General features: G+C 43.9%; 2 protein-coding genes across 2 annotated transcripts; one reads left to right on the top strand and one right to left on the bottom strand.

Annotated features, from left to right (window-relative positions):
• Window positions 1-281: 281 nt before the first annotated feature.
• Window positions 282-932, bottom strand: LOC136480638 (protein SUGARY ENHANCER 1-like). Its single transcript, XM_066478122.1, has one exon. The coding sequence runs from the start codon at window positions 930-932 to the stop codon at window positions 282-284; it is 651 nt and encodes a 216-aa protein (XP_066334219.1).
• An 11,040-nt stretch (window positions 933-11,972) lies between these two features.
• LOC136482716 (nuclear pore complex protein NUP107-like) lies at window positions 11,973-26,303 on the top strand. Its single transcript, XM_066479915.1, has 25 exons — window positions 11,973-12,169; window positions 12,862-13,238; window positions 13,832-13,901; window positions 14,203-14,318; window positions 14,461-14,492; window positions 14,606-14,731; window positions 15,535-15,693; window positions 15,993-16,085; window positions 16,167-16,334; window positions 16,473-16,571; window positions 16,656-16,864; window positions 16,942-16,999; window positions 17,465-17,556; window positions 17,646-17,777; window positions 18,127-18,249; window positions 23,391-23,489; window positions 23,592-23,783; window positions 23,943-24,114; window positions 24,236-24,392; window positions 24,526-24,728; window positions 24,924-25,065; window positions 25,139-25,299; window positions 25,395-25,511; window positions 25,601-25,696; window positions 25,906-26,303. The coding sequence occupies exons 1-24, from the start codon at window positions 12,042-12,044 to the stop codon at window positions 25,676-25,678; spliced, it is 3,303 nt and encodes a 1,100-aa protein (XP_066336012.1). The 5' UTR covers window positions 11,973-12,041; the 3' UTR covers window positions 25,679-25,696; window positions 25,906-26,303.
• The last annotated feature ends 11 nt before the right edge of the window (window positions 26,304-26,314 follow it).

Below are 26,314 nucleotides of genomic sequence, written 5' to 3'. Positions count from 1 at the left end.
CATATAAAATGAAATAGAAAATAAATAAAACGAACAAACGGAAAGCAGAGAAATGCCTCTGACTGACGAACCCAACCGAAACAACTAAACACAATGCAAGGATTTCACACGAAAACTGTGTCGTCGTCTCCATGCCTCTCTCTCTCTCCCAATGATGAGCATGGCAGGCAGGAACAGATCAAACGCAATGCAGCTACGGCTACGGGCTTGCAAGTTGCAAGATCGTCGACCGAGTGGACAGCGATCTGCTGTGCCGGCGTCTCATCCCCTCCCGCCGGCCGTCAGATCGTCGTCCCCATCATGACCGCGCCAACCTCCACGCCGCCCCTCCGGCCGGAGGCAGCGGCGGCGCCGGCGGCCACCTGGCAGAGCTCCCCTCCCCCGCCGCCGCCGCCGTGCTGTACAGCAACAGGAACCACCACCCCACCGGCGCCGGCGCTACCACCACCTGCCTCGGCGGGCTCGCCGCCGTATGGGGCGTCGTCGTCGTCGTTGGCGAAGCGCAGGCGGAGGCGTCCGCCGTCGCGCTCGGCGCGGAACACGACGCGGCGCTCGTGCTCGTCGGCGCGCACCTCGGTGAGGATGAGCCGCCCCCCGCGGCGCTCCGCGCGCAGGAACAGCGGCCCCGTCGCCCGCGGCATCGCCGGGGGGAAGCTCCCGCGCCGCCTCTTCTCAGGCGCCGCCGCGGCCGCATCCTGAAGACGGTGCTCCTCTTGCGCCTCCTCCGCCGCTCGGGCGTCGGCATCGGCGTTGGTTTCGCCGTCGTCGGGGCCACCACCAGCCGGAGGAGCCGGCGGGAAGAACTGGTCGATCTCGGCGGCGTCGCAGCCGACGTCGCCGCTCTCGGAGCCGAGGCTCTCGGTGCATGCGCCGGCCTCGCCGCCGGCCCACCAGCGGTACCCGGCGCCGACAGACGTCGCTCGCCGGAGCATCGTCGGGCCCTCCGCTGTCCTCTCCACCGGCCGTATGCGTGTGTGAACGCAGTGAGGTGCAATGGAACATGGCCACTGCCCGAGGAGGCGCTTTATATACACGGGGAAGCCAGTGGCAGCGACGGTAATTATCTCGGCCGTTTCCGTTCGCGAGGCGCGTGGTGTGGCGCCTCCGAGCTGGCGGGACGGAGAAGCAATTGACGGTGACGGACGAGGACGCCACGCACCCGTGCCTATCGGGTTGGGGGTCGCTGACGTGCGGGGCAGCGAGAGGGTGGGACCCGCGCGGCGCGGTTGGGTGCCTGTGGTGATGCGTGAGGAGACGTGGGGTTGGATACGAAAGAACGGCGGCGGGAGCTGCTGAGCTGGAGCGCAACAGGGATCCGGGCACGGGCCTCCAGGCTCCAGGCTCCAGGCTCCAGGAATTGAAGGCTGGGACGCGGCGAAAAGCCGCTGGCAGCTTGTGCACAAGTGGCAGCCAGTAGCGCAGCGTGCGCACGCGCATAGCTCGTGCCCAGCACTGGAGTAAACCCAAGGCAAAATATCTTGCTTCAAAATTTGAATTACGTTCTTTTTTTATTATCCAGTTCCCGCTTTTGCATAGATTGGAAAATTGGACAAGTAACCAACCATTTAATTTGCACATCGTGTTGATTCAAAAAAAAAAAGCACATCTTGTTGGGGTTTGGGGTTGTCCACATTATTGTTGTATTGTATGTGAAGAAGGAACTCAAAGATCATTGATAGCTCAGAAAAACGGCATTTGGACTCCAGTATAGATACACGTTTACATCGGGCGATCCAGCTAATAAATTCAGACGATTGTTAGCCATCATAGAATTCAAGTTTGAATGTAGCCCACGTACAACCAAACACGCTTTTCTTAGCTTGTGTTGAGCTGATTGGTAGTGTGCGGGGTGAACGGAATTTGGAGTATGTTCTCTTTATTGGTTGTATGTATGCGGGGACGCGTACGACAAGATATATATTGCCCTCTACGAATAGGAAAGAGTATACATATGGAAGGTTCATCCTTTTAGCTCATGATATATTGCAAGTGAGGTATATCACCCTGTTCTGCAGATGGTATTGAGCTGATTTTGGCTGATTCAATAGTATTTCTGTGAGAGAGAATAAGCCGAAATAAGCACAAGCCGGCTGAAAAGTAGATGAGCAGAATAAGGTGTATGTCTAGACAGCATATGGCTAGGTACGCATGAAGTATACGTCTAGGCAGTTTCTCAACTTGAAAAAAAAATGACATCTAGACTCCAGCATAAATGTTCCACATAGTGTGAGGCAGCTAATGAAACCACACGGTTATTAACTGTCATGAAAAGACCAGTAGAAACGGAAGTGAAGTGGCAACGGTTAGCTAACAACATATCACAAGCTCTTTTTTAGCTTGTGCTGAGTTGATCTGGTAGTAACTGAAGAAAAATATCTAGGTACGCATGAAGCATATGTATAGGCCGTTTCTCAACTTGGAAAGAACGACATCTAGACTCTAGCACAAACATTAACATAGTGCGAGGATGCTAATGAAACCACATGCTTATTAGCCACTACGAAAAGCTCGGTGGAAACGGACTTGAAGTGGTAACAGGTAGCTAAGTAACATATCATGAGCTCTGTTTTAGCTTGTGCTGAGTGGATCTGGTAGTAACTGAAGAAAAATATCAAGGTATGCATGAAGTATATGTCTAGGCAGTTTCTCAACTTGGAAAGAACGACATCTAGACTCTAGCACAAATGTTCACATAGTGCTATGATGTTTATTAGCCACTATGAAAAGCTCAGCAGAAACAGAAGTGAAGTGGCAACGGGTAGCTATGTAGCATATCATGAGCTCTTACTTAGCTTGAGCTAAGCTAATTTGACAGTAACCGAAGAAAATATCTAGGTATGAATGAAAATTGAATTGCATTCCTTTTTCTTGGTTGTACTTAGAGTTTGTATCTTGTCCTCTAACCAGAACAAATATGCCCATGGAAAGCTCATTATTTGGTTAATCATTCACATGTTGTGTGGAGGTTGTCCACATCTGTCATACATCAAGATTATTACTTAGCTTAGAAAGAATGGTGCCAAGACATGAGGCATGCAGAATGTACTATGGTAAAAGTTTCTAACTGAAGTGCTAGCTAGTAGTATAGCACATTGTGAGATCATTCTTAGATTGTGTTGACCTAATTTGGTTTATCTATAGAAAGATGTGGGTGAAATTAGGATTACAATTGTCACCATATACATCTCTTGTCATCATAGAACCAAATAGTTGTAAGTCATAGTGAAAAAACTAGTAGTAGCTAAGTTTAATATTTTATGGGGTGTCTCATTTCGGTTCATGTAACTGCCATGTGGGTTAGTGAATATATGGACCCAAATTCCCTTTTCCATGTTAGGTAACTAGATTTAATTTCTTACAATCTTAATTAGCATCTAGTTCCTTTTCATGCCTAGGTTTGTATTTGCATGTTTAATATTTTATCTTGCATACACTAGATATATCTTATGGTAGGCTTGCTCGGTATCACTCTTACCCTTGGAGCAAACCTACATGATTTAAAATTTCTTAGGAGCACGGCACATAGCTTGTTTTACAATTGTTTATCTAATATGTGTCAAAGTCCAAATTATAGATAATTTCTCCCGAATATCACTTTTGAAAATGATTATCACATTCATGTGATGTCATCTTTCAAGTGGTATTTTTCATTCTAAAATTAATGTGTATGTCTCCTACAAGTATTCCATGCTTGTATGCACAAATTTAGGGAGATGTTACTCTACAAGTTGGATGCTTTGAGACTAGCACAATTTAAAGCTTATCATGTGTGTAGTAGTCTCATTGCAAGGAAAATGGAGTCCCCAGAGTTAAGCATCATACTTCAAATATCTACCACCTGTTGCAAGTGGTATAAATCAAATTGATTTCCACATGTGGTATTTCTAAGCCGATATCATCATGTTGATTTCACTTTGGTATTTATATGCTTTCTCCATGGATTATATATATTAAACTCCCTTGAGCATTAATTTGCAAATTATGCATATACTACATCCTCCATCATATGTATGTATATATTTAGGGGGAGCTTAGTCTATGTAATGTGGGAGTTAAATTTTGTGACCTATTCCACTCCACATACAAAGGATCACAAAGTTTGACCCTCCCTTGTTCTACGAATGTCTCCCTTTTCGGTGTTTGATTTCAAATGGGAAGAATTTGTAGGACCAAAAGCAAGCACGATCATAATAATTTACAAGTGGTAATGGTCCGAGAAAGGGAGAATAGTGGATTATGGAGTTAGGTGAGGCTTAAGTCCATAATGCCATTTGAGGACATTTGCAAGGGTAAGATAAGTTTCCAAAGTTTGTCACAAGTAATATCTTTTTGCATCATATAATCTTGCCTTTGCATTGCATACTAGCAAGTAGATAGTTTTTAAATTTTTTGCATCAACTATTATTTGCTTGCTTTGGTCGTGTTGTCATCAATCACCAAAAAGGTGGAGATTGTAAGGAAAATGAACTCTAGGCCCATTTACTTTGGATTTTGGTGTTTGATGATCAACACAACCAAATTGGACTAATGTGTTTGCTAGTGTTTATTTTATAGTTCAATAGGATGCAACGCAGACTTGGATCAACTTTGGAACATGAGGAAAATGATCAACACCCAAAAGAAGATATTGGAGGAGGTGTTGACAGCCTAGAAGTGAAGCAAGGAGTCCAAGACGTGAAGATTTTGAAGCCCAAACAAAGCCACGCGAAGAAACAGAAATGGACAGTGACTGAGTGGGCACCGCCTTAGGGGTTGCGGTGACACTGCCCTAGGGGTGGCGGTGCCACCAGAGAAGGGCTGCTACAGCTAGAAGAAGAGGGGAGCACCGGATAGCAACATGTGCACCGCCCTGGTGGACAGAGGGTGGTGGTGCCACCGCCCTAAAATTTCAGAGAGCAGCGACTTGGGGACTTGGGCACCACCCTAGTCACCGCGCCTAGGGTGGTGGTGCACTGCCCTATGCATAGTGCCCCAACGGTCGACTTGTCAGTGAAGCAACGGCTAGTCCACGTGGCGGTCACCGCCCTTTCTGGTGCCAAGCACCGCCCTGTCCGGTGACCTCGCAGAGAAGAGAATCTCGGCCACAACAGCTAGTTTTGACTTGGGGGCTATAAATACTTGCCCCAACCGGCTATTTGAAGTAAGTGAGAGCTGAGGGAAGATAGGAAGGTGTTGCTACACCTCATTTGTGCTCTCCACATGCATAGAGCTTAAAGATCACTTGGTGATTAGCATAGGTGCTTTGTGAAGTGCTTAGGTTAGTTAGACCACGCTAATATGCGCTTGCTCTAGGCGGTCTAGTTGCTAGTGAGGTTTGCATACCTCTAAACCCAAGGTGCTTGTGTGCACCGTATTTGTACTCAGCGGGGCTTGTAGTCTTGCGAGACCACACTAACCGCGTTTGTGGTGTGGTCGCCACCATGTACTGAAGGGAACAAGACCCGCGGCGGTTCGGTCGGATGCTTGATAGTGAAGACAGCGGGGTGTGGTCCGGGAGAGGCTTGCTGGAAGGCACACCAGAGACCCACTTGCACGTGGGAAAGGCTAGGGGCTATCCACGGAGTTACCCGACCGGGAGCTTGGCCCTTGCGAGGGATTCCTTGCGATGGGAACCAACAAGGACTAGGGGGGGAGCTTGAACGCTTCTCGATACCTCGATAAAAATACCGGAGTCGTCGATGGGAGTTTGCATCTCTACCTCATCTTTACCTTCTGCATTTACATTGTTACCTAGGTTGTGTGCTTTATTTTCCTAGTTTAGTTGATAGGCTAGTTGATAGGGTTGGAACCTAGGTTGCAAGACTCTTTTGCGGTAAAGATAGCAATACATTAGCAAAATCGTAGTTGCACATTTAGATAGATTACTTTCTTGCATATGTTTTGCTAAGGTGGAATTAGAGGCCATAGTTTAGAGTAGTTTTTTAAGTTGCCTAATTCACCCCCCTCTTAGGCGTCACGATCCCTTACAAAGATTGACCTACTTCTGCATCAAAAAACATGGTCCCCACTCGAGTCTTGCTTGTTACCCCCCTCCCGCCAACTGCCACTCCCTCCCTTGAGTCTAGAGCTAGGCTCGATGGTTCTCTCTAGAAACTCTTGGCACTAGTCATGACTGCACAAAGCCCAAGAAGGGGCGCCATTCGTGATAGACCCAATAGACAACATCATGGCTAAAAATGCATCTAGGCCCCCTAATGGGTTTTGGTGGTTGAATAACAAAACAATTTAAGGACTAATGAGTTTGATGAGCTTTGGATAGGTCTCATTGCAAATGATCATGGCAAACTTATGTAATATCTCAAATAAAGAAAAGGCAAGCAAATTGATGAAGTAAAATGAGATAAAGGGAAGTGGATATGGTCTGGTCTCAATATTGGCACACTCACATAAATGAGAGAAGATTGATAGTTCATTGGTTTTGATCAAGATTGATATATGTGAAGAGATGTGTGATCAAGTATTAATTAATGAAGAAGAGGTTATATGGAAGCATGAAGAAGCAAATGTCAGAACAATATGGTATTATGAAGAAATGGTAAGCTAATGTGGAAAGACACATTGTCATATGCATACCTACGTTTTCATTGTTTAGGCTTGTCCTCACATACCGCATTTGGGCAACACTCTCAACAATTAAGAGATGCATTCAAAGAACATGGGGGGCTAATTGAAGTAAGAATCTCCCTCTAGAGGACTTATTACTTTAGTTTAATGAAATTATTTCTTTCCTTGAACTAAATTATTCCAACCTTTTAGGGAATAGACCGCACAACCATATACGAGTTGATCAAAATTATGATTGTTTAAATGGCCTAACAAATCATTCTCCATTAGCCTAAAGTCTAATCATGGGTCAGCAGGGGCGGATCCAGTATACAAGAAATGCTATCATGTGACAACAATGCTTTCTGCCCTAGCCCAAGTACCCTTCTCTATTTTGGAGTGGATATGACAGTAGTCCATCATGAGCATCGACATCATTGCTCCCCTGAAATCAGCCCACATACAGTCTCAAATTTAAAACTAATTTCCTATCAGTGGGATGGCGACAACAGAAAATGACGCACATCATGTAGTCGACGTCGGTGGCAGCAGAGAGCGGTCTAGGCCCATCAAGGTCATAAGGGCTTATGTAACTCAGAAAGACAATAACTCTATATCTCCATTCCGTAACTCCCCATCCATTTTTACATTTTCATTTGGTGTCTGAAGATTTTGGTTTTGAGCCATATCGAGGGCTACTTTGCTCAAGTGTCCATCGTTGATATGTAACAGAATGAGCCATTGGGGTCTTTTTTTATCTTCATGCAGACTCCCAGAAGACCACAATGGTAGGTGGCACAGGTAGCAAAATTAGTATTGTTCATTTACATGTGCTTTAGTTTTTTGGATTTGCAATTTAATTGATACTAATAATTAATTGTATAGATAAAAGGAATTATGAATTTGATGGAACAGTTTTCGAAAATAAATCTTTAGCTATGGCAATGTTACATGGAGAGATGGTGGTGCATGCATCAACCATCAATGTTGCATGTTGTCCTCCTTTAATACCATTACTGAACTTGCTAAATTGATGGTGGATACAAAGAAGCATCTTGTTTTTACCTCTAGCCTATCAGCTGAAGGGTCGAGATGGCGACTAGAGGGGGGTGAATAGTCGTTACTAAAACTTAATCGCATCGGCCAACCGAAACAAGTGCGGAATTAAAACTATCGGTCTAGCCAAGACTACACCCCTCTATCTATGTTCTGTAGCACCTTGCAAAGATCCTAATTAAGCAACAAAGGTGCCGGGCTAACTAGAGCTCACCTAACCAATTCTTAGAGCAAGGTCACACAAACCTATGCCACTAGTATTTCAAGCAATGAGGAAGCTCCTACACATGCTAGTAAGCAAAAGCACAAAGCCAACTAAGCTCACTAGCAATGCTCAATAACAAGGCAACCAATGCCAAATTAGAGAGCTCAAATACTTATCTACACAACCTAAGCAAAGTGACTAATAAGGTTACACAAACCAAATTAGCCACGCAAGGGAGCTACTTCTATGCTACACAAGCAAGAAGGTAACTAGTGAGCTCATAAGCTAACTAATTACAAGAGCAACTACACAAGCACAATGTATATAAAAGTAATCACAAGCTTGTGTAAGGGGATTGCAAACCAATGGGAAGAACAAGATTGACACGGTGATTTTCTCCCGAGGTTCACGTGCTTGCCAACACGTTACGTCCCCGTTGTGTCGACCGCTAACTTGGTGGTTCAGCGGCTAATTGGCATCACCCGCTAAGCCCGCATGTTGAGCACCGCATGAACCTACCCCGAAAGTGAGGGTAGCTCAATGACACGCTCAACTAGAGTTGCTCTTCGCGGCTTCCACGAGGCGAGTACAATGCCCCTCACAAAGCTCTTCTCTGGAGCACCGCACAAGCTTCTTGCGGGCTTCGACGGAGACCACCACCAAGCCGTCTAGGAGGTGGCAACCTCTAAGAGTAACAAGCACCACCGGCTTGCAACTCGATCACCTAGCGCCACTCGATGCAATCTCATAATGCAACGCACTAGAATCACACTCACTCGCAATCGATTCGCACTCTTGCAAGCATAAGTGAGTTAGAGGGCATCCAAGCACTCCTACACAAGCCATATAGGCGTGAGGGTGCTCAGCTACCAGCCCAAGGCCGGCCACACACTCATTTTATAGCCCAAGGGCTAAAATAGTCATTACCCCTTCACTTGGCAAAGCGCGTACTGACCGGACGCGTAGGTCATAACGACCGGACGCTGGAATCCAGCGTCCGGTCACTTACAGAGAGGTTCCAGCGACGTTTTTCAGCGACCGGACGCGTCCGGTCATCACTGACCGGACTCTCCCAGCATCCGATCACTTCTGGACACGCTAAAAACACTGACCGGACTCGCGGGTGCTGATCGGATGCAGACCCTGAGCGTTCGGTCGTTTTTCGCGCCAGCGTCCGGTCACAGACCTTTCAGCGCTAAAACGGCTATAACTCTTAGCTCCGAACTCTGATTTTGATGATCTTGGACATTTTGGAAAGCTTACTCAGAGGGCTACACATACCACATGCATACTTGATCCAAATCACAATGGATCAAAGCAGTATTCCAATCCAAGGACTATCCTATAGTTTGGAGTACACCAAAAAACCTTTTTCTCTTCTCTAAGTTGATTCACAACAACTCTAACTTCTTCTCTTTTACAAATGTGACAACACCACCAAGTGTGCACCACCATGTGTATGTGTGTTAGCTTTTCATAAATATTTTCCAAAGGATTAGTCACTCAACTTGCCACGCCACTCGATCCTAGCGATGATGCAAAGTTGGATCACTCGAGTGGCACTAGATGACCGATATGCAAATAAGTTTGCCCCTCTTGATAGTATGGCCATCTATCCTAAACCCGGTCATCAACTTCTCTACACACCTATGATCGGTGAAATGAAATGCCCTAGGTTATATCTTTGCCTTGCGCATTCCATTTCATCTCCTCCAATGTCGATGCAACATATGCACCAACATGATCAACAATGATATGATCCACTTCATATCATCATGTGATCATATTGGTTTATCGATCTTGACTTCACTTTCTTTTCACCATTGCCTTCGTCCATCGGCGCCAAGTCTTGCTCAAGCTTCACTGCCACGCGGTCCATCGCTTCAAAGCCTCCGACTTGCCCTTCACACTTGCAACCGGTCTATCAAGTCAAGTCATGTCTTGATCTTCTCCACCTTGATCACATGACTCAATGTCATGTCTCATTTGCAATGAGCTCCTTCATCATCACATGTGTGAGCTTTGCAACATCTCCAAGCCATTTTCACCTTCATGACATATGTTGCTCACACACATGTACCTGTGGACTAATCACCTGTGTATCTCACATAAACACAATTAGTCCATCTAGGTTGTCACTCAATTACCAAAACCACACAGGGACCTTTCATCAGCTCCTAAAGCTAGTATATTGTTTTGCATGTTGGTACTACATCCATGGAGAGGAGCTTCTCGGGCATGAAAATTGTGTAGACAATATCATCTAACCATATTGGGAACAAGTTTATGGCAACAGGCAATTGATTGCATCATTTGCTTTATTGAGCTAGAGTTCCCTACAACAATCCTAATAAACAATGTTGTAATAGATTGCTTTCAAAAGATATGAAATTGTAATGGAAAAATGCTTCCTTGAGAGGTAAATGCCAATGATTTTTAAATTCAGTATTATGATTAAATGTAAAGAATATTTGTAAAATTTAACACCCGTATTAGTTTTTAGATTGCTTCATAATTCATCTTTGACTTCCCAAGTTAGCATTTAGTATTGTTTTTGATTAATTCATTTTTGACTTTCCAAGTTAGACATACTCATTTTTGACTTTATTTACTTTAGCTACAGCAATAATAGTATAATGTAGTGCTATTTGTACTTATTGTCCTAGTCCTTGCACCGGCAGAGAGGGTGTGGGCTCCCTTGCGAAGTTGCATTGTGATGGTGAGGAGAAGGAGCATTCCCTAGACACTAGTGCGTGCTTGACCAAAGTAAAGGAGTGGATGGGCGGTGGACGGGGAGGAAGAGGGGAGGAGCAGCGGTGCTGGGATAAGGAGGGGAGGGCGACGGTCGAAGGATGGGGAAGATGGGAAGGAGCGGCGGCGCATATGGGGGGGGGGGGGGGGAGGAGATGGGCGGCGAACAGGGAAGAAGGGAGAGGAGCGGTGAAGATGTGGAGCTTTCGGATCCAGTTGGGCAAGCCCCATGTGATGACTTGATGAAGGAGAGGCGACGCAGATGAGGGATGAGAGGTGAGTGAAAAAAATCGCAAGCGGAGGAGTGTTTCGCCTGATTTTAATGGCAGGAACAACGTGTAAGGCGTAAGGTTCTTATGCTCGACCGTAACCCCTCCATGTGTGGCCCACTTTTAAATAGATCTGTACCTTTAGATTTAAGGATACGAAATCATCCAAGGGTTCTAAGATAAGGTGGGTAGAAAATATTTAAGTGAAAAATATTCTCTAATTCTTTCGCTCTCTTATAGTATAGATAGAATTTGTTTTAGTGATCGTTGGTTGACAAGTTTAAGTAACATCATCGACATGAAATCCTAGATCCTCCCTCGTCGGCCGAGCTGGAAGTGGATGGGTGGGCGGGACGCCGACGCCCCACCAGCCAGCCGGGCGGACGGGCTATCAGCTCCTGGCAGGAAGTGGTTGTCTGGTTGCACCGTAGGCATGGTAGTTTGTACTCCGACGATCCTATACCAGCGCTGCTGGAGATCCCTCTTATCTTGCGGCCATACATCCCGATGTGCTGCTACACGCGCTACACGCTGCCGTCCTGCTGTGTGCCATGCCTGCCTAAGTTTTGCGTTGCCTTACGTACGTTGCGCACACCATACGAATGATGTACCGTGACGCATGTATAGGAGGTATACCACACCCTAAGCCCAACGCCAACGGGATCTTGAGGAGCACGACGTCGTTGTTGTCATCAGGGCCGGGTGTTCAACTAGAAACGGATGCTTTCCGTGAGTGGCATCCAGCAGGCTTCGAGTTTGTGTGCAAACGGCTAGTTTAGCCCCGTACTCCAGCGATCTTTATCCTCCCGTCCCGGTAGAGACATGACGTGGACTGGTGATCAGTATTAGCTGGACAAATCATCATGATAATCCAACATTACGTGTTGCTGAATTTGATGACTGCTTATATACACATCTTCTGTTTCGGAAAAATCTAAAAAAAGTTGCTTAGGAAAATTATACTCAGAATTAGAAGAAGAGGAGAGATCGCCAACGCGCTGTGACTGCGAGCCCGGCCCATAAACGCTCCCATCATTTAGGCGCACGCAGCAATCGAAGCCCAAATTCGGCCCACGAAAATCAGCCCAGTTCGATTAACATTTTTCTTTCTTCCTCTGTCTCATTTTTTTCTCTGGGAAGAATTCGTTTCGAGCTCTCGCGGCGAGGCGAGGGACGACCAAAACCCTACTCTCCCGACCCGCGCGGCAGCCGCGTCCATGGAGGTGGACCCCTCGCCGTCGCCGTCGCCGCGCTCGTCCAGGCCGCCGCCTCCGCCGCTGGCGGGGACGCCGAGCTACTTCGACCCGGAGTCCTCCGGCCGCCGGGAGGAGTACCGCCGCTACAGGTCAGGCGCTCGCTCTCCTGTCTCCTCCTACCCTCCGCTCCTTCATTCGCGTTCGCAAATGCTGCGCTGCTGAGTAGGTGATGCGGGCGTGGCGGGTTAGTTGAGGTTCGAATGTGTGTGGGAGGGATTGGGGTTGATTTGCGATGGTCTTGTCCAGATGTGTTCTGGGTGTTGCCCGTGCCAATTGGAGCTTCCATGGGTTCGTTGGTGATAAGATGTGGCAGTTCGTTGAGACCGCGAGGCATATGCTTCTTAGTACTAATGTCCTGTCACCTCGGCAGCATTTTTGGAACCTCCAATTGCTTGGAAAGCATATTAGGCTCAACATTTTTGTGCATAGATATCAGAACTTGTTGCTCTGGCAACCCAACTAGTTACAAGCGTTCCCAATGCACAGATGAGACTTTATGTGATTTGGGAGTGCCTGAATGGCACAAACCAATTCTCTCCTGGTTCTCGATGCTCAGACTGGCTTATTGTCTTCTAGTCCAGGACCAAACCTGTACTCACTGGCCCAGTGCCCTTATATTTTCATCTGGTTTTCTCTGTATATGGCTGAAATGGTTTAGGCAGCTAATTTTAACACAGGAGAGTCATATGGTGACCCCAATGTATGCGATATGTGCGGACATTCTATTTTTTTTTTATCTGTCAGTGGTTGCTAATTATGTGTTTTGCTTTGCAATTGACAGAAAGAGGTTGTCTTCTTCAAATGTCTCTCCTCTGCTGGGAAGCTCACTCTCCAAGTCCTCTGGACCAAGGCTGTTATATGATGGAGAAAGCATCCCAAGGCGGCCTAATGCTGGTTTACTCCTTGAGGACATAAAGCAGGAGGCTGCCGATTATTCCAACATAGAAAGCTTAGATGGATCGAGAATGTTCAGTTCAGCGAAAAGGACATCTCTTGATGGCGGTTCTGCTTCTGCATCAGATACAGCTTACAGTTCGGGAAGGCAAGCAGTGAGGCAGACGCTGAAACCAGTCAAACTGGAGGACGACATATATGTGCCACATGAAGGAGAAACGTCTTTTACAATGTTTGCAACTCTCCTTGATTCTGCGAACCAAGGTTAGAGGAGTACAGTGGTCTGGTTACTGAGCTGCTTGTAGTAGTAGTTACTATGGCATGTGCTATTTTTTTTCCATGTGTTTTTGGGATGATTCCTTTTGCTAAGGTCATGCTTTCTGTTCCAAAGTTTTGTTTGTATGTTGTTTTTTGTTTATTCTCAATTAATGTGCTTATAATCAGTGTTATTGTTTTCCTTTTTGTTTTATTTGATTTTAATCAATAATGAATACTTAATCAAACTTGTCCTTCTGAAATAAATCACACATATTTTCAAGTAGCAAAATATAGCAGTTTATTACTGGGTGGCTGCGAATTCTATCCTCAATTTTCTGATTTTCTCCATTCATCTTCAGCGTTGTAGCACATGTGTGACCATCTGTTAGTTACCAGATGATTAATGGAAGCACCAGAAATCTCCATCCTTATTTTTGCAGTGACTGGCAATCCGAATTTAGGGAGTGCGTAGGTTTTAGCTATGTTCTTGAGTTGCATGACATAAAGCCACCCTTTACTTCCTTTCCATTTTCCACTTCATTGCTGATTAGATTTTTAACGACTTAGTTGTGTTATTTAATGTCTCTTTTCTGTTTCAGGTTTGATGCCCTTCCCAGATGTAATTCAACAATTTGAGAGGACATGTCGAAATGCTTCCGAGTCAATCAGGTTGTCATTGCAAACTTCATTTCAGCTGTTAGATTTTAGTATTTTACTTCTCCGAAACTCTTAGAAGCGACATTTTGCCTGTTAAAATTTAACTGTTACTTAGTCAAATTGCTGATTAGATTTTTAAGGACTTAGTTTGCCATTCATTTCTTCACAGCTAAGTTATCACTGACTGAATGTAGTTCTTTTCCCTATTTGTTTCAACTAAAGCACAAGGCTGCTAACGTCAACTGATGAGATGCCTGTATTATAGCTTATATACTAACTTTGGGATATCTGTGTGACACTCTTAAATTTTCAGATCTGCTGCCACTGGAAAGCTTCGGATGGTAGACAATAAACTTATGCAGCAAAAGGCACAACTTTTACTGGACGAAGCTGCTTCCTGGTCACTTCTTTGGCACCTCTATGGCAAAGGTAATAGTTCCAATATTTGGATACTTATAAACAGATCATTCTTTCTATGATATTCATTAGCAGTACCATAAACTATAAATGAGTACTTCTGGAGTAACTAATTTATTGTATTTTCTTGACTATTTGATCTGCTTCATGACAGAACACGAGGAGCTTTCTGGAGAGCTGTTGGTGGTAAGACATTAAGTTATAGCTACCAATGGATTCAAGTCCTTTTTTTTTCTCCTTTGAATTATTGTCCTCTGATATGTATATTCACCTAAGTTTTGCGTTGTACTTGTAAACAGCCGCCAATTACATCCCATCAGGAGGCTTGCCGCTTTGTTGCAGCAGACCTTACAGCACAACTGTGTCTGCGGATCATACTTTGGCTTGAAGGTCTTGCTTCTGAAGCTCTTGATTTGGAGAAGAAGGTAAGGTATTTTTTTAATGACTATTATCATCTAGTTTGTGGGAATTCTGTAGTGTCATGTGATTGACATGGAATGGAGCAACCTTCCACTAATATACTCCCTCGGTTCCAAATACTTGATGTTTTAGGATATTTATATAGAACAGATTAGTGCTCAGTAGAAATTACACATGTACCCTTATTTATTGAAGGTGATCCACACTAAACAAGGAATAGGCCGCTGATTAAAAGAATGTGTGGAGGCATGCAGGCTGCAATCTCAGGCTGATATGGGTCCAACCTAGTGTCTAAAAGCTAAAAATAAAGTTTTCTGGGACAGATGGAGTAATTTTTAGGATTTCCATGACAAGTGAGTAAAGATAGTAGTAATCTGTAATTCTATATTTACACGTATGGTAGTGTCTTATATAGTGTTAGAAGTTAAGGTATCGAGCTACAGCATAACTATGACATATCCATGGCTCATTCGTTACGATTTGTCCGGATGTTCTTGATTCAGTTATTTCTTTACCCTTTGTACTGTTTTCTGAAGGGCGGGCCTAGTGCAAGCGGTAGAGTCTTACCGCCTGTGACCGGAAGGTCCCGGGTTCGAGTCGCGGTCTCCTCGCATTGCACAGGTGAGGGTAAGGCTTGCCACTGACACCCTTCTCAGACCCCGCACAGAGCGGGAGCTCTTTGCACTGGGTATGGCCCTTTGTACTGTTTTCTGTTGGTATTAGTCATAGGACAAACTATAGAGTAGCTGATCGACTTATATGTGTGAGCAAATTAATAAGATGACATCCTGCTTATTCACTCATGTAGGTGAGAGGACATCATGTTGGTTCATACCTACCGAGTTCTGGTGTTTGGCACCGTACACAGAGGTACCTAAAAAGAAATAATAATGATTCTACTATAGTGAAGCATGTGGATTTTGATGCTCCAACTCGTGAAGGAGCCCAACTTCTTCCTGATGACAAGGTAGGCTTTTATGGTGCATATAATCTTTTATGCTGATGCTGGAAATGTGCATTGCAGTTGGTTTCATTTGACCTTTCTGGGACCGTTCTTTCACTTATGTGAACTAGTCAACTTTCATGTTCCTATCCCTTGTTTTTCCTGGATGATCTTGCCTTTTTAAATTTATTTCTTCAATGAACTAAAGGAAACAAATTGACTAACGTCACTATATACAAAACAATGCTTATCTTCTGAAATCCTTTTCATTTAGTGCCTCAATCATAGTAATACCAAATTTTCTTTTGTTTGTCTATAAGCAGAAGCAAGATGAATTGCTTCTAGAAGATATATGGACTCTTTTAAGAGCAGGAAGATTAGAAGAGGCATGTGAGTTGTGCCGTTCTGCTGGCCAGGTAGATCAGTCAGGGTAGATTGTGCTATTCTTATTATCATCTCTATTATTTTCTGACGCTGACTATTGAGTATACTTTCAGGCATGGAGAGCTGCCACTCTTTGTCCTTTTGGTGGCATAGATATGTCCCCTTCCCTGGATGCATTGCACAAGAATGGAAAGTACAGAACACTACAAGCCATTGAATTAGAAAGTGGTGTTGGGCGGCAGTGGCGTCTTTGGAAATGGGCATCGTATTGTGCTTCAGAGGTGAACTCTACTCACGCTGTAGAGTATGCCTCTTTCTGTGTTTTTTAATAGTGCTGTACTTATTGAACATCTGCTCTGTTTCATTCTTTATGTTTGCTGCTTCTCTACATGCACTCTGAATTGATAGTATTCTCTCAGAAAATTGCTGAGCAAGATGGAGGCCATTATGAGATGGCTGTATATGCTTTACAGTGCAGTAACTTGAAGCGTGTCTTACCAATCTGTACTGACTGGGAGGTATTTTGTAGATTTGATGTTATTCTTTCCAGATAGGCTTCGACTGCTGGTTTGTGATGCATCTTTTTTCATTCCCTTTCCTAGTCAGCTTGTTGGGCAATGGCAAGATCCTGGCTAGATGTTCAAGTGGATCTAGAATTATCTCAGTACCAAACAAGTAGACCAGATGAAAAGCAGCTTGATGATGACATGAATGGAGCCCAAAGTTCAGTTGGTCCAGAAAGTTGGCCATACCATGTTCTTGATCAGCAACCTCGTGATTTAACTGCTCTTCTGCAGAAACTCCACTCAAGGTATTAAATATTTAGTGCTTCCTATGATCCTTTCCATTTTCTAATTACTTATACTATTGTTCACTCATGTGATGCAGTGACCTTGTTCATGAAACTGTGTCTCGAGCATGCCGGGAGCAGCATCGACAAATTCAGGTAATTTTTGTTTCCAAGGATGAAACGCTGAAGGACAACCTCTGTTCTATGCATCACACATTTTGTCTGTTTTTTTTTTCTAATGGGATTTACTGAACTGAGTAAATTGCTCTACATGATAGCATTGGAATTGGGCTAATTTTTATGAGCTGTTCTGATAATATGCCAGTTTTTGTTTTACATTAACCAAGGCCCTTCTAGTAAAACACCTGTACATGTGTGTGGATCCAAAGTTCCAAGCATATGAACATGTCTTTGTTACCTGTTTTCCATGTTGGAGAGTTGTAGGATGCAATTCTTTTCTAACTCAGTAACTTTACGATTTTTTTTTTGTTGACACATGTTAACTGGAAGGCACATATGATCAATGTGCTAAAAAACACACTTCATTGAAAGTTCCCTCGAATTAAAATTGATAGATCATTACCCATTTGGAGCTGCGATCCCCTAATTGTCTAATTGCAGATGAATCTCATGAGTGGACATATATCTCATCTTCTTGACCTTCTATGGTCATGGTTATCACCTGCTGAAGAGAACCATAATAATACTGTAAGGTAGAGTCTTTGTGATTTTGTATGTGATAATCTCAAATACTTAAATCCGTTTATCATATGAATTTTCAATAACTTCTGTGTTCATCTAGGCCCCTTGATGACCCTGAGATGATACGCTTTGGGGCACATATTGTTCTTGTGCTGAGGCACCTTTTCAGTGATGAAATGGAGGATGAGTTGGATGAAAAACTGGTTACTGTTGGTGATCTCATCATCAACATGTAAGTATTATTTATGAAGAACTAATCTTGCATTGGCGTTGAGCCCCAACTTTTCAATTTTTGCTTTTTGGGGCTTAATCAATTACTATTACTGGTCCTTAATATCCATTTCAATTGTATGGTACTATAGCATAACAATTTCCATAATACAGTTACATAAGTAGCATGCATCGTTTCCATGAAATTTATCAAGGGCTTGATCCTTTATTTCTAGTATTATTATTTTATCTAAACTAAGCATTGCTGTTTTAGTTTTGTTGATCTTACATTCTCACCTTAGTCCAGATGCTGTGTATGCCTTCTTGATGTGTCTTATTTATCATGATAAATGAAAATTTAATGACTCCAGGTATGTGAGGTATTTGTTCTCAGAAGATCAAGAGGAGTTGGTTGGAGTATATGCCTCTCAGCTTCAACATGACCTTTGCATTAATTTGTTTGTGGAAATGATGGAACTAAGGTTAAATAGCAGGTATTATTATCATATGCTTATCTAAGTAATTGTCTGCTGTTGTATCTGGGTATATCAGTTTTATTTTCGGTTGTCCATTGTTTTTCATAATAATGGACACAGGTTATATCTGTTACTACCATTTGGAATTTGAGAAGATAATCACTCCATTAGTGGAGATAGCTATATATAGAGAGCCACATGGGCCATATGGGTCTATATTAGATGGGCCTTCATATACTTAACACCCCCCTTCAAACTCAAGGTGGAAGTGGAGGATCTGAAGCATTGAGTTTGATCAAGTGAAGCCGATGCTGCTCTCGAGTTTGCGCTTTAGTGAAGAAATCAGCCAACTGCAGCTCAGAAGGCACATATCGAAGAGCAATGGTTTGCTGATGACAATGAGACCGAGTAAAGAAGGCATCAACACCAATATGTTTAGTAAGTTCATGCTTCACAGGATCATTGGCAATTTGTATAGCTCCTGTATTGTCACAAAGAAGAGGTGTGGCGACATCACAAGAAATCCCAAAATCAGCCAACAACCATCGAAGCCATACAATCTCTGAAGTAGTAGTGGCAAGTGCTCGAAGTTCTACCTCTGTACTAGAGCGAGATACAGCTGCCTGCTTCTTAGACTTCCATGCAATAGGAGAGGAGCCAAGAAGAATACAATATCCGGTGATGGAACGACGATCCGTTGGGTCACTCGCCTTAGTGGAGTCCGAGTAAGCATAGAGCTGAAGCAGACTATTACGGGCATAGAATAAACATCGAGATGCTGTCCCCCTTAAGTACCGTAGCACACGAAGTAAATGTCCAAAATGAACAGAAGTAGGAGCACTCACAAACTGGCTCAAAATATGGACTGCATGAGCGATATCTGGTCTGGTAACGGTGAGGTAAACAAGACTACCCACAAGGTGTCTATATCTAGAGGGATCCGGAAGAGGTATACCATCAGTGGGACGAAGTTGCAAGTGAAGATCCATGGGTGTGGCAGTCGTCCGATTACCGGAACGAGCAATAAGATCTTGTATGTACTTGGTCTGAGAAATATAGTATCCATTGGCACACTGCTTAACCTCAATGCCTAAGAAATAGCTGAGAGGACCTAAATCAGACATTGGAAAGTGTTCACCAAGCTGCTGTTTCACAAGAGAAATATACTCCACATCATCACCCGTAATCAATATATCATCAACTTATAAAAGTAGCAAAGTACGACCACATGATGAGAGATGAATAAATAGAGCAAGAGATGAATAAATAGAGCAGGGTCATGATCACTAGGTTTGAAACCAGCAACCTTTATCACAGATACAAAACGTTCAAACCAAGCACGAGGGACCTGTTTAAGACCATATAAAGCACGGCGAAGCCAACAAACATAACCTGAAGGAGCATCAACACCTGGAGGTGGGTGCATATAGACTTCTTCATTTGAATCACCATGAAGGAAAGCATTCTTAACATCCATCTGAGATATGGCCCAAGAAGATGAAGCAGCCACTGCAAGTAAAGTACGAACTGTGGTCATGTGAGCAACAGGGGCAAATGTCTCTTCATAATCCAGTCCCGGAGTCTGCTGAAACCCCCGTGCAACAAGACGGGCTTTATATCTCTCAATAGAACCATCTGACTTGGTTTTAATCTTGAAAACCCACTTACTGGTGATCGGTACAGCATGTGAAGGTAATGGGACAAGATCCCAAGTGCCTTGAAGATCAAGAGCAGCAAGCTCCTCAGACATAGCAAGGTGCCACTCTGGAATACTAGAAGCTTCCTGATAAGTGGATGGCTCATGAACAACAGCACTCGCACGTGGAAATCCCAACTTGTCAAGAGGCTGAATAGTAGCACGATTCCGTAGATTATATGGTGGATCAACCTGTGTCTCATCAGAAATAGCACACGACTCATCATTATTAGTAAAATCAGCATGACTGGGAGCATCAGGATTGGCCAAGGAAGTGGGAATAGGAATAGGATGTTTAGGACGACGAGTGTAGTGCTTTGTAATTGGTGGATGACATGGTGGAGAAGCAAGAAGGTTGGGTGGCTGATTATCAACAAGAGGTGGTGGAAATGTAGCAAGATTGGGTGGCTGATTATCACGAGTGTCGAAAGACGAAGGAATATGAATAAGTGGGCTGGAAGGGGACACATTGTGGAGTGGCATCATCACTGATTGAAATAGGAGGAAGGCACATAAAGGAGGTGGACTCTGTAGGAGCATATGATGACTTTGTAAAGGAGCTATAAAAGAAAGGACGATCCTCAACAAAGGTGACATCACGGGAGATACGTATGCGGCGAGAAGAGGGATCATAGCAACGATAAGTCGATAACCCTTGTGCTTAGGACTATATCCTAGGAAAACACACTCAACCGATTGAGCAGTCAACTTTGTTCGTTCACGAGGGGCAAGCAGAACATAGCATAGACATCCAAAAACTCGAAGATGATTATAGCGAGGAGGAGTCCCGAAAAGAACTTCACCAGGACACTTGCCAGACAATTTAGACGATGGTTGTCTATTAATAAGATACACAGACGTCGAAACAGCCTCTCCCCAAAAGTGTGAAGGAACAAAAGAAGCAATTAAAAGTGTGCGAGCTGTTTCTATGAGATAACGATGTTTGCGTTCAGCAACCCTGTTCTGAGCATGAGCACCAGGGCACGAGAGCTGAGCAAGAGTACCCTCAGTCCAGAAACCAGCGAAAGGCAGCGGATAAATACTGAACGAAAAACTCGAATCGGGGTAGAAAACTGAGTGTGTACCATGCGAGCAAAGGTTTGGTAAATATCGCACAATTGAGACCGATGTTTCATGAAGTAAATTCAAGTATATCGAGAATGATCATCAATGAAAATAACATAATATTTATGACCACCCTTTGTAGCAAAAGGAGCAGGGCCCCATACATCAGAATGGGTATGATCAAAAGGTTTAGCAGCATGGGAATCACTAATAGAATATGGGAGTTGTATCTGTTTCCTAAGCTTACAACCTTTACAATGGAAACTAGACTCGATAGATGTGGGACCTAAACAACCTTTATTTATTAACTTAGACAAACGAGACCCATATAAATGACCAAGACGATGATGCCACTTGGCGAAGGACGAGGTAGATGGCGATAATGACGAGGCGGCGGACGACACATGAGCGGAAATGTGAGGAAGACACAAGGTGTCGAGAACGTAGAGGCTAGGTGAGCCGCTACGGCGATGGCCAGTCCCAAGTACAGTCCCGGTGCGACGATCATGAATAAAGCAATCAAATCCAACAAAACAGTTATGGTCAGCAAGCTGACCAACAGAAAGGAGGTTCATAGACAACTGAGGTACAAAAGAGACATCAGGAACAGAGAAATAAGAGTTGGAAAGAGAACCCTGATGAGTGATAGGACAAGATGTACCGTCTGCTGTCTGAACAGAAGCACCATCAGCAACCAGCTTGCAGGCCACAAGTTGAGACTGATCAGACGTCACATGGAAAGAAGCCCCGGAATCAAGCACCCAAGATGAAGATGAAGAACCAGCAGTAGCAGCAACTGACACAGATCCTCTAGGAGTGGAAATTGTACCACGACCCCTAGTGGTGCGAGCAGCCCGATGACCACGGAACTCAGCCAATTTCTCTGGATGATGCAAGAAACAATTATCCGGAGTATGGCCAGTTTTGCCAGAATGCGGACAAGGCTCCTGAGAGACACCCTTTTGTGTACTGAACTTCTGAGAAGCAGCCAACACACTATGAGACACATGCATGGAAGAGGTCATAGACCGGAGACGTGTCTCTTCAGCGAGCAATTCTGATAGTGTCTTTGCCATGGTTAGAGTGGAAGAATCATGAAGCAACCGAGTACGTATGGAAACAAATTCCGCTCTGACACCCATGACAAAACGATAAGGAACTTTTCAATAAATTTGTGGGCTGGACAATCATCAGCTTTACACTCAGGCACCATAGAGGTCAAGGATCCCATCAGACGACCAAAAGCTGAGTAGTACTCATCAACAGACATGTCTTGCTGCTCAATGACATGAGTTTTCTGCATAAGAGTGTGCAAAAGAGCACCACTGTCCTGAACATAGCGCGCCTTCAAGCATGACCAGATAGCCTTGGCTGTTTTACACTTGGACAGACTCATAATCATAGATTGCTTAGTACTGTTAACCATGGCAGCCATCACCTTGCCATCATTAGTCTGCCAAGTTTTGACATCAGCAGCATTACTCCGATCTTGCTGAAGTGCAGGAGGATCATCAGTGAGATGAAAAAGGAGCCCATGACCCCTTAAAGCAGTTTCCACACAAAAGGCCCACTCTGGGTAATTCTGACCATCAAGGGTAATAATAATAGTGTTGAGCCGTGACATGACTGAAAACTTCTAGCAGACCAACAAGGATGAAAAAAATCTGTTACCACCGTGACTGGAAGCAGCCTGAGATGTTCTCTGCGGAAGCAGAGGATGAAGCAGCGGAAGATAGTCTCTGCGGAAGCAGAGGATGAAGCAGCAGGAAATAGTCTCTGCGGAAGCAGAGGATGAAGCGCACGTGTTCGGCCGGATGACGAGCAGATCCCGCAGATGGCCGCGCGCACAGGCGGGCGGACAGCCAGGCGCCTGTGCAGGCGGAGCAGATGGTCGCGCGGACGGCCGCTCGGTCGCGCGCGTGCGGGCGGACGGACGGTCGCACGGATGAGAGGCCGTGCGCGATGAAGACGCGCGCGTGACGAAGACGGTCGACGACGGGCCGAGCCGCGTGAAGAACGAAGGAGCCGTGACGGGCGGCGGACGGCCGAAAAAATTGGATCCTGGGTGATTAGGGATTAGATTATCCCTAATTCGACCCCTAATCCTTGCTCTGTTACCATGATACTAACCTTTGGAATTTGAGAAGATAATCACTCCATTAGTGGAGATAGCTATATATAGAGAGCCACATGGGCCATATGGGCCTATATTAGATGGGCCTTCATATACTTAACAATATCAGTGTATTTTTGGTTGTTCGATCTTGCCTGTCCTTTGGTTGTTGCCTTGTTGGTAAATCAAAGTGGCAGCACACAATACAGATTAAGACAGTGGAGCTAATTCAGTAATTTTAAAAGAATTCAATGTACATGCTCACACTTCTTTTTCTCGCAACAGTTTGCATACTATGTACAAGCTCTTCCTTTCTGCTGTGGAATATCTGCCATTCTCATCTGATGATGCATCCAAGGCTTGTTTTGAAGAGATCATTGAAAGGTTTGTTGATCCTGTGAATATGTTGCAATAAAATTCACCGAGTTTCAGACTTTTTGTTTATGTTTGTCGATATATTCTAAGAAGTTTTGAAATTTAATGCAGGGTGCTTTCAAGATCGCGACAAACAAAACCTAGTAAGTATGATGAGGATTTCTCTGATTTTGCGCATCAACATCACCTGCAATCGCTTCAAAAGGCCATGGTTATTCAGTGGCTTTGCTTCACACCACCATCCTCGATTCCAGACTTTCAAATGATCACTGGGAAGCTTCTGATACGGGCATTGATGCATAGGTAATTAGTTCTCTAATTTGTTCTTGTTCAAGAGAAACATGGATTCGTATTTTTTCATGCCATCACTATATTTATCGTTGCAAATTTATGTGGGATGGTTTTATTTCCTTTTCCAAAAAGACATTATCATGAAACTTATATTATTTCTTTATCAATCAGCAATACACTGTTCAGGGAGTTTTCCCTGATATCAATGAGGAGAGTCCCTGAGCTACCAGCAGGGCCACACAAGTTGCTTGCCATTTTAGCTGAACCATTAAAGCAAAAAGAAAATTTAATTTCACTGGAAGATCCGGAGGTATCTGATAACTTACTGGAGTTTGAAGATTGGGTATGGTCTCTGTTGTTAATACCGATGTGCATCTTCTCTTTATGCAAATAATATTGTTATTTTTATGTAATGAATCTAATAAGTATTCTTAACCAAGTGATGCTTTTGTATGGCCAAACAGCATGAATATTACTCCCTGGATGCGACTTACCGCAGTTGGCTTAAAATTGAGATGAAGAATGCCGCTGTTTCTCCTGAGATGCTTTCGGCAGAGGAAAAGGATCAAGCTGTTGCTGCAGCTAAAGAAACACTGGACTTGGCATTCTTGTTACTACGCAGTAAGTCATAAATGGTTTTATATGATGCACCGGTGTGAAAATATGCTTCTCACTGCTGCAAAAATTTCGATTGTATATGTAAGCATTCAACTTTCTTTTCCTTGTTTTTGATGTTCTTGTCCATTGTGATCAGGGGATGAAAGACCATGGTTGTATGCTGTTGAGAGCAGTCCATTTGAATCCCCAGAGGTTATTTTCCTTGAGCTGCATGCTTCTGCAATGCTCTGCCTACCTTCTGGCGAATGTATGTTACCAGATGCAACATCATGCACAGCTTTGACAAGTGCACTATATTCAACTGTCAGTGAAGATGATGTGCTGCATCGCCAGTTGAAGGTTTGGTCCTTTTGCTCAAAGAGTTTTTTGCTTTCAAAATAAATTTGTTAAGTCTGGCTTGTTACATGCAAGTCAATCAAAATAGTTATAGTGCCTAGGAAGAACTGTTGACAGCACTTTGACTTCCAACTTCAATATATTTAAGTAGACTTCTGCAAATTCTAAATGTGTATTATCTGTTGAGCAAATGAGCAGGTGGATGTCGAGGTCTCTTCTAGAGATCCATGCTGTATTGAAGTTGCTCTTCGCTGCTTAGCGGCAGAAGGTGATGGATATGGGCTTCATGAAGCCAACGATGGAGGTCTTCTTGCCGCAATCATGGCTGCTGGCTTTAAAGGTATCTTCACTCTAAAAGGCGACCACTGTTTGGAATATTTTGTGCAGTGGTTTTGAATGATTTGTTATGGCAGGTGAACTCAGTCGATTCCAACCTGGAGTTTCAATGGCAATTTCAAGGCTTGATGCTTGGTATTCTGATGGGAGTGGTTCCGTGGAGAGCACTGCTGCTTACATAATTCGAGGGCTGTGTCGGAGATGCTGCCTTCCTGAAACAATTCTAAGATCTATGCAGGTGATCAAGCAAACCATAGTACAAAATACATATAGTTTCTTGCTGTCTCTCTCTAGTGTAGATGATACATTAATTTTTTTGCTTTTATTTGGCAGGCATGTATCGCACTCTCAGCAGCTGGTGATTCTCTAGATAACTGTGACAAACTAATTGAGTTAGTTGGTTCAGTGGAGTCTGGAATGATGCATTTGTTCAGCCAGCAGCAGTTGCAGGTTACTTCTATGATCTTTCATTTGTTAATCCACCCAGCCCTTATTTTTCCCCCTTGGCACCAACAAAATTGCTATTCAATGTTTGTCAGGAATTCTTGATCTTCCAGAGGGAATGTTTCATATGTACAATGGAGCTTGAGGAGGACCAGTTACCTTCTGATGGCTAAGCTTTTTGACGTTCTCAGGTGCGAGTCATCACATTGGTTATTTTGTCCAGTTTGCAGGGAAATTATTAAATTCAGTACATGTGTACATGCAAAAGGCTGACTGTAATATGTACGGCACAATGCTGTGTGTGGTAGCTTCAGGGGATTGGAGGAATCAGTTACCACCTTTTCTTTGCGTATATTTGAATTTTTTTTTGACATTCTTGTTCTTTTGCTTATGAATGCAGAGTCATTTGCATGCAAATCTTGGGTATTTTTCACTTGCTAACTGATCCAAGAGTTATGGTCGGCATACTTCTGCATTGTGGCGTCAAGACTGAAGAATCTGCTGTGATGTATTGCCACACCATTTTGAAACGGAAATGGAAACGGAATGATGAAATTTAGTGTGTATAGGTGTCCTGTAACATTATGCAATGTTTCTCTTGACCGTGGTTCTGCGCGATTGTGCACGAGAATGGACCAGCCGATAACAGCAGCCGAGAATTGGCCCGTTTCAGTCCCCTTGTGTATGTGTACAAGCACAGATACACATTACACATATGTTGGAAAATCATTAAGCACAGATACACATTACACATATGTTGGAAAATCAATATAAGACGCAACTCGAAATCCAAGATTTTGTTCATGATA

The sequence above is a fragment of the Miscanthus floridulus genome, chromosome 9, assembly GCF_019320115.1.
Source record: "Miscanthus floridulus cultivar M001 chromosome 9, ASM1932011v1, whole genome shotgun sequence".
Lineage (NCBI taxonomy): Eukaryota > Viridiplantae > Streptophyta > Magnoliopsida > Poales > Poaceae > Miscanthus > Miscanthus floridulus.
Note: the sequence above shows the minus strand (reverse complement) of the source record. Positions and strands in the feature narration are given on the sequence as shown.